Genomic DNA, 9,703 nt, shown 5'->3' on the forward strand with positions numbered 1-9,703 from the left:
CTTTCAATAAGTGTTCATCGTAACAAAATTTGAATCGGAAAAAGGGCTGATTTGTTTTTAATTTTCTTTGTCGTTATCCCTCACGTATACCTACATAGTATTGATAATATTAAGAAATCTTGAATTCGTGCTGTCGTAAGGTCAATGGTACCGAAACTATGTAATGTAGATACTGATAAATAATATTATTTATAATTACGTTAATATTTATCAGTTATTATTATAAGTAACTCACTTATAATTATTGTTTTTCTTCAATAATTAAAGTAAATAAATCTGAATTACAATAAAATAACGGTAGATACCGAATTATAATTTATTTTTACATTCTTTTAATTCCTTAAATATGTTTAATAGTTTAAAATTTGATTTAATTTTATAACCTTAAAAAAATCCAAGTTTCAATTTTATATCCTTAATAAAGTATACTTTATTTTTGCGCATTTCAATACTCGGTACTTAAAATATATGCTTGAGGAAAATCAAATAAAACTGGTGATTTATGTTTAATGTTGGCATAAAATAGTCGCACTTTCGCCATCGTCACATCGTCACTGTAATATTTATCGTTTGTATAAAAGATCACAAAGAAATTCCATTTTGGGCCAAAATGCGCAAATAGTTCGATGTTTGAATTTCCCTTGAGTAAATGTTATTACAGTACGTGAGTGTTGCAGGTGAAACAACACGTTGCTCATCTCGCACTTATATTTTCATGTCTTTTCTTATTAAATATCAATGCTGTCAAGATATTACAATATTTCGTATGGTATAATCTTTTATTTATCACGGATGAACAATTTTCTATGTCCAGACTATTTTGAATATGTTCTTATATTTCCATCGGAGTGTTTAAGCGACAGCTTATTAAGATTTCATAGATAATACCTATAAGAAATTAACATCACTGACTAGATGATTATAGAAAATGTATTTATAGAGTCAAAACCAAAGTTTGAATTAGAAAATAGATGTAAATTAATGATCTTTCAAATTTCGTATCTCAAAAAGAATACAAACAGTATTGTAATTTTAGAAACCATAACACCTGGGTTCTGGCTACACTTCACGTAACAAAATTTATTATATAACTTCGTTAACGAAGACTGATAGACAGTTTTACGTGCTGAAACAGAATTCGTTCGGATTAGCATTATAAACTAGTGACTTAATATTGATAAGTAAGAGTAGATTGGGAAATGAAAAATATAACATTTTTTAAGCTATTGCTTTTCCTTAATTGATTTTAAAATTGTAATTAAAATGTAAATTGATTTTATAATTGTTTTAATAACATTAATTTCAAGAGGTTCTTGTTCCTTTTTGCAAAAAGCATGCTACCTTTATAAAAATATTAAAATTTAACTTTTTATGCCGATGTTTATAATTTTAAATTAATAGCATTTGTATCCGTCTGAATAGAACGATATCCATGATTCAAAAACAATTGAAAATTTAAATTTAATTAGGTACATAGTTATTGTGCCTAAATTTATAATTTCTAAGGCTTATTCATCCTTCACAGTTCAGGTTTATCAGTACAAGAAACAAAGGTAAAAAATAACAATCTACAACAAAGTACAAATATGTCAAAGGGTACTGGAAAATGTTATTAAAATACACGATCCCCATCATGAGGACATTGTAATATTCAAGAAGCGTATGAAAAACATTCATAAAGAAGATAACAAGAAAAAGTAATACGTGTGTCGTTTTCTCTTCATTCATGGCCCCCAGCCATAAGATTATCTCGCCAGCCCGTGATTATGATTAAGCGCCACCAGGTGAGAAAAAAGTGTTGGGAATAAAATTAAAATTACATTTTGCACGATCTCATTATACGCGGCGCGGCGTTGGGAAATGCGCCGTGTAATATTTTTAATTGATAATTCTTTCGACTTTATCAATTTACATAACAAATATATTGTTGTTATTGCATATTTGTAACATTTTTCAGTTAATGGTCTTATTAGATTTTTTTTATTTAGAATTAGAATTATTTTTAGTTAGGCTAGTTTTTAAATCAATTACTACTCTCGTATGAATTATGAATATTTCTTTTTTTGTTAACAAAAATAAAAAAATATAAATTCATTTAATAATGTTTCTTTACAACGAAATCCCGTTTTGTTAGTTTCTAAATTAGTTACATTTTTTATGTAATTAGGTGCTTAAACAACATTCAGAATAACATTAATTACCTAGATTAATGTTTAATATTTTCTGTTGATTTTAAATATACATACACAATAATATTTATCTAAATACAAGTCACTTGGCTCTTTTCGATAAATTTATCATATCCCCCTTATTGATAACATGCACAGACAGAAGCAAAACAAGTTTATTGCTCTATAAGTCATCAATTTATGATCTAGGATTATAAAAAGAAATTTCGATTATTTTATAATGGTAATAACTGAGGACGTAATTATTCTTATGATTAGGGGATTAGCTTTTTTACAACATAGCAATATCAAGGTTGGGTGTGGGCTGATAGGCCGGTATTAAATATTAGAGTATTATTAATTTAGTTTGGGTTTCTACAAAGTTTCCCTAAAATTTAATGTTATGTTTATTATCAACATAGCACATTGTAAATAATACGTGTAGACGAGTATCGTAGCCAGGTGGTTTTAATAGACGTATTTGTCATTCGCGAACACCAAAATGTTACCATTTATCACAAAACTGATATTTACAATTCCCCTGAATTATGCCAGCATTTTAACGAAATAATTACGTTGTACATATTGTTGTTTACGACAGCTTACCACTAAAAGCCATGTTTGAAACGGTAGTAATAGCTTATTTATATGTTTTATATTTTTAATTCATTTCTATGAAGTTGCTTTTAATCACATTTTAATCATTGGGCTCTTGATGAGAGAATCATCTTTTTATGTTCGGAATTCCAATAATGGATAGTTCTTCTGACTTTACTTAACTTATATTTTATCGAAACTCAATATTTATCATATGGATACTTAAAAAGTAAACAATGGATATGTATGGTAGTCGTTGGGTTCGGCAAAGTTTTTATAAGGCAAGACGGTGTCTTCACATAAAGGGCACCTGTGTCCTCATCAACATAATGTGGACAGTCATTGCACTTGAAGCTACTGGACATATTTATTCTTTGCTATATCAAACGCTAGTTTTATTATTATAATTGAATGAATGTAATCAAAATGTAATGTACTCAAATGTTTTATTTTTTTAAGAAAAACAAATGCTTACTACAAAATCTACCATTCTGACAAAAGATGATATTTGGTAAAAAAAACATTAGAGTATAATTCATATATAATTGGATAATTTTTTATTCGATACGGTTAATGAAAAATGAGGTTTGAACTTGATTAAATAATCAGCTGTTATTTATAAGATTGACCGTGAGGCTTGTTACTTGTAAACATGTTTTTTAATCACAATAGGAAACTTCAAAATCATAACATTAATCTTAATATCAGGATGTAAATACGTACAACGCAATTTTTAAATTAGGTGTTGTTATGTATGTACCTAATAGTGTGAGTCACGCATTCTGTAGCACAAATTATTTACACCCTATAGGAATTCAGAACAGATATATTTAGAAGGTAGTATGTTTAGATTCATGAGATAATGAACACATGATTTTTCTGCATCCTTAGAGTATAATTAATATTATAAATATAACATGTATACTCGAAGGATTCAAAAAATGTGCATGCTTTGTTTTCCATGTCATTTGTATGAAATTGCACAAATTATAATCAAATCCTCCGGCAAAATTGTTTGTCTAATGATAAATAAAATATGAATAAATAATGTATTAAAATTTATATCTATTAACTATTCATGTGTCAAATGAATTCAATAAATAAAAAAAGTGCCCAAATATTTGACACTTGATTTTCTTTTGTTTATAGAGTCGTTACTAAAATGTGTACCGAAATAAATGTTCACGGCTTTATGTAAGGGGTGGATAAGGCAAACAAATAAAATTTTTACAGAGAGTTTTCTTTTATTCCTCCTCGTTGTTTCTACAAACAGTATAATCTCTTTTTCTTTGATAGCTAATGAAGCAAAAATATGCGGTGTTAATGCGTTGTAACAACTCCATTAGAATAATTAATTCATGAGCTATACTTTATTATGTATTTTGTTAACAAATTTATATCCATTATTTTAGAGCTTCACAAGGCACAACAATGAAAATAAATAACCTACGATGTGCGTTTGTGTGCAGTTATTCTATAAGTTAGATGCACTAATTAAATAATTTAAAAATAACACATTACAGATATTATCACAAGGTATCAAGAAACACTTTGAAACTTGTGAAATGAAATACATAATTTATTAATATTATTAACATCAGTGCGCTCCAATTGCCTAGCACATTCACTTCACTTTAACGAATAGAGATTTAAACGTTGTATTATAAATTTATAATGTCATATCACATAATATTGCCATTTGTACCAATTATTTCCTAAAACAGACATTTATTACAATTGTGATGTTTTTTCACTTTAGAAAACATTTAAAAAACGTCGTCGTTGTGGCTTCAATTAGAGCTGGTGTAATTACTCGGGTAGCGAAGCCCGCGGTGTCCGCGGTCGCCGCACACCGACGTTTGCTTTTCCAACAAGATTGATTACCTACGTAACACACTGATCGCAATTACGCTTCAGAAAATCATTGATACTACAATGGACTTCATCTCGCTCATTCGATGAGACTTTCTAGACTACATGCGTGTGTCCTCAATATACAACGCATTCAATAAACCTATATTCTACTTAAACACTAAATTGACTAGTTTTGTTAGTTGATTATGAATATGTACAATAAATTTACAATATTCTCGAATGACTAGTAAAAACTGATGTGCATGTTTCAAATACATATTATCAATAACCTTGATCCTATCACAATCGCTAATTAACTATAGGTAAAGTTTTATCATCGACACAGCTCTGTGTCGGTTTCACGCTGAGAGCACAGAGCGTCAGGGGGTGCCAGAAATAGCTTTCCAGATGCACAGGCACATAACTGGTAAACCTTTTTGCTTCTAGCGTTTTTCTGCGGGTTTTCAGCATATGTCGCTTCTTTTAGATTGTTAATTATTATATTTGGAGCGTCCATTTTAATCTGAAAATTTAAAAATTCTCATTATTGTCAAAACAACGGATTTTTCTGATTATATTCTAAAAATATAATCGTTCCGATTTAATATTATTATTATAACGCAATTTGTTATGCAAATCGCCGATAATAATAGAGTAACAGGCGTTCCCTTTGCTGTCACTTATTGTGACAATCTCGTTACGGTGTTTACACGTTATTTTTATTTTTTACGTAGCTTTTATAATAACTGTATAAATAAATATAAGACAGTCGTATTTCATTTTTCGTATGTGAATGGATTGTTTGATTTGGAGTTAAAATATTGATTAATTGTATTAAATATTGTAATGTATTTCTCGATAGAATCTGTTTACTACTTACAGCACCCACAGCGGATTCCAGTTTGATGTTGCTATGCGATGTTATTTCGATGCCTCCGGCTCTGCTCTCCAGATAAATGGACTGTGGCGCCCGCAGATCTAATCGCCGTGTCAGCGATTCTAAGCTGTAATAAGTAATGATGTTATTTGTATATTTCGTAGTTTCTTTACTTTAAATAAAATGTTAGTATTTAAGACTATTTTACGAAAAGAAGTATTTAGTACTATTTTATCTAATAATTATTATGCTGGATATTTATCCTGGAGGATATTTAAAAATTTCTTGGATGTATTTTTCAATTATTCCCATATTAAAAAAAAAAAGTTTAATACGTATTACGTACTGTAAATCAAATCCCGGTGGCGCACGTAACACCGGGGTTTGTAACGCACTCTTTACACTGACTCCCCCAGGCCCATCCACAGCCAATGTTTCTGCGAACACTCGTACTTCTTCTTTAGAAGCATGGAATATATTACCTCCAAGAGCATCGTGCACTTCGAACACACGACCCGTACACTCGACTGCATCCCTCTCTATAATGGATAAGATAATATTAATATGTAATATGTTATAAGTGAAGATATTATCTATAAATTGTAATCGAGTATGGCCAAGAGGTTTTATTGTTTTATTGATCGAATTCTTTAAATACCTATGTATAAGATGTTCAACTATGTTATGAAATTTTCTGGGGTTTACAATCCTAAATACACCCCAAGAGTAGCAGGACAGTGTTAAATATTAAATGATAATAGGTGTCTGCAATAATGACTTGCACTTGATTAGGTGAAAATTACATTTTCTAAACTTGAACTAAGGTCATGCAAATATAATAAGAAGTAGATCAATAAACTCACTTATAACGAACTTAGCTTGTTCTTTGCGATCGGGCTCAGATACGAGAACAGTAAAATTTCGATGTGAATGTAGAGTTATGTGCTGGGCGGTTTGCGTCGTTATTGCTGAGGCAATTAGCTCGTCTATCATCCATACTTTTCCGTCTAATTTAATACCGTCCTTTGTTATTGTAATTGGACCAATACCGTTCTGTGAAAATATAGTTATTCGCAGATTACAATTAAATATAATTATACATAATAAGGATGCATGATTTAAAACAATATATCAATGTACTACATTCAATCAATATCACAAAATGTAATAATACCTTGGTCAGTCTTAACGTACTTATAACCCACAGTGTCAATGCAATATTTAAAAAGATTAAAACCATCAGAAAAATTATGATTGCATATAATGATGTGCGTCTCCATCCTTCTCTTAGAACAACTGGTATGCACTTTGGTTTTGTGGGTTTTTCTGAAGAAACTGCAACATCAGGTTGACCTTCGGTTGGAGTACATTCCCACCCACGAATGCCTTCAGTGGTTGCATCCTCCACCTTCATCTTCAATGTTTATCTCGGTACTCAACAAATCATTGATATTCGATTTTATCCTGAAGCAAAACCACAGACAGTATCAATTAGAATCAAATGGAGTATTGATGTACGAGTATAACGTGTGTTAATTTATTCAGTTACATTACGTAGATATATATATATATATATATATATATATATGGCAGAAAAATACAGTACGCTATATATTACTCTTGTAAAATATGTAGAAAGTTAAACATGTAGATGTATGTAGGCTCACGTGGTAAAGTGGTATATTTTTAAGAGTAGGTCGAAGCCTTTTGTTCTGGTTTGTAATGTATACGGCGCATGGAGACTTATGTAAAACCGATACCTCCAGGTCAATACATTGGACTTTATGTCTTTTAGTGTAGGATGCAATTCTGTTAGATCATGGAACAAAGAAATAATCTTAAAGCTTCTTTAAATAAAATATTACTCAGAGAATTTATGATAATTCACACACAAGAAAATATGGTCATCAGTTTTAGAAAAAACTGTTTTTTATAGTTTAACGTAGGTAATTTATTTTTTTATAATGTACAAAACCCAATCTGCTCTGCAGGTAAGTTGTTTCGTGTAATTCTAACAGAAAGGCAGACGCTAATAGGCGTGCAAAACGTATTCTATAACAGACTTCATTATAGCGGACATAATAAGATATAATATTGTTTCATGAAATTTTTCACAATTTCTTTGTCAACTTATAATACAAATGAATAAAACACATTAATTAACGATACCTCCTTGCTACGCCTATATTGAAAAGTATATATTATTTTTTTAGGTTGATCAAAAGCATTTTATTATTCAAAAATTTTACATAGCATCGGACGGCCACTGTATAAATACGTATTGCAATTTGCGACAATATACCATGCTGTGGACTAAAATTTAGGTGTTGTGTCCAATCTATTAACTGACCAGAGCAACGATCTGCACTCTAGTGCTATTTTCATTCAGTCTGTTATAGCGGCTGACAGGTGTTTTAAGAAACACAATTTTGAAATTGTAATGCATATCTGCGATGTAACATGTACCTCATGGTCAATTGTTCAACTTTTGTTTATTAACAAAAACAATATTTTTCATGAAGCGTCTTTTTATAGAATGATGAATTTACAAATAAGAGCATTCAATGTAGTTAAGTAGTATGATTTTTTATAAGTACGTATAAGAAAAGTATTTTGTAACAGTTAAATTTAGTGAATAAGGTTTTAATTACCAATTTAAGGAAAAAATGTGTAGCGGTTTATTGCTGCAGTGGCTCTATGCTTTGTCGATAAAGCTTTTCATGCCAATACAATAGCGGGCACTTCCTACGTTCATAAATCTATAAAAATTGCATAGAATTGTCTATGTGTGGAATCATGTCAGAAAGCTTGTGTAGAATCAGAACAAATTCTTCAGAATGCGAAGTTTATTGATGTAATGCTATTTTAAAATTGTATATTTGGGAAACATTTTCTGAAATATATAGGTATCTATTATTATTTATAAGCGAGGAGGTGATATTAGGGTTTTGTATCTACAGACTACAACTCAATAATATGATGAGGGACAAAAACATCATAGATAACAGCTAAAATGAGTTCTAATATATGCTTCTAATATGATAGAGAAATACAACAGAATCTTGTACCATAGACTATGAATTCACCGAAATTGTAGATGAAGTAATAAATTTCCAGAGCAAGGCCACCGCCGAGTTGTGTATTATCTTATCACTGATGCGATGGCCATTTATTAACGATGCAAGCGGCTGCACCGAGCGACTAGTGTGACGGAGACTAGATAAATTCATAGGTGTTAGAAGTAGCACTCGAAATATCTGGCGCGGAGGTAAGGCGGGCGTGCTCCAGAATATAATATCAGGCGGTAGAGAGGCCTGCAACTCCCGCGCGGGGCCGCCCTAGTGCCGAGCCGTCGGCCCTCATAATAAACGATATAGTGCTAAAATAGAACAAGAACGGATATAGCTGTGCTTTTTACGTAAATAAAATACCGACGCTCGCTGCATTCCTGTCTTTGCCGGTCACGTTTTTGTTGTATGAACGTCAGTGGTTCTATCGATTCCCTTCCGAACGTTTAAAAATAAAGCAATGTCAGCGTTCCTGTATTTTCTGCGAATAATATTTAATTGCCCTACATGTCACACACTAGTAGATGAAAGCTTTGGTAAAATATGTCAATCGTAAAATGTACCAATTATAAAATTTAAATCCACTTCATGAAACGTACGTTTCGTGTAGTTCTACGGGTAAAAAATAGCTTTACGTCGCAAATGATTTTTGTTGAATATAGAAGTGTATCACTGGTGTCCTTTGAAGCACTTATACACGTTGCATACATGATGCATTTTTAACGACTCAAACACTGGCTATGTTTCCTGTGCAAGACACTGTTTATTTTGAAATCGGGAATGCGTAGAGTGGACTACACGCTCCTGAAGGTATTAGACGACTGAAGTCACTGAAGGCAGTGTGCGCCAGCGACGCCAATGTCGAATTAAACTCGTTGTGAAGTTCTGCATTTTTAAACAGGCGCTGTCTCGCGCGGGACATAATTCGGATACGCTCTAGATTCAGCTGCGCCCCTCTTTATTATGAATTCCAGTTAACGTTATCATTAGCTGACACCTTCGGGTAATAACGTTAATAAGTAATATACTATCCTGATGCCGTGACATTATTTTATGATAGAATGTATGCAGATTTTCCCTGAATATTATATGCGTAATTTCTCTTATAAATTTATGCAGTACACACACATTTTCTGTAT

The 9,703-nt window shown here is 31.3% G+C and overlaps 1 protein-coding gene across 4 annotated transcripts; it reads right to left on the reverse strand.

Moving 5' to 3' along the window:
- Positions 1-3,989: 3,989 nt before the first annotated feature.
- On the reverse strand, positions 3,990-9,397 carry LOC123691964 (delta-sarcoglycan-like). 4 transcript variants are annotated; one of them, XM_045636559.1, is made up of 6 exons: positions 9,164-9,397; positions 6,671-6,960; positions 6,360-6,549; positions 5,843-6,035; positions 5,500-5,623; positions 3,990-5,142 (listed from the first exon to the last, which is right to left on the reverse strand). In XM_045636559.1, exons 2-6 carry the CDS (start codon positions 6,908-6,910, stop codon positions 4,954-4,956), a joined length of 936 nt encoding a protein of 311 aa, XP_045492515.1. In that variant the 5' UTR covers positions 6,911-6,960; positions 9,164-9,397; the 3' UTR covers positions 3,990-4,953. The 4 variants fall into 4 exon arrangements, with proteins under 4 accessions (XP_045492515.1, XP_045492516.1, XP_045492517.1 ...); XM_045636560.1 differs by having other exon boundaries at positions 9,128-9,397; XM_045636561.1 differs by lacking the exon at positions 9,164-9,397 and adding an exon at positions 8,565-9,077.
- Between the last annotated feature and the right edge of the window lie 306 nt (positions 9,398-9,703).

Source organism: Colias croceus, chromosome 5 (genome assembly GCF_905220415.1).
Source record: "Colias croceus chromosome 5, ilColCroc2.1".
NCBI lineage: Eukaryota > Metazoa > Arthropoda > Insecta > Lepidoptera > Pieridae > Colias > Colias croceus.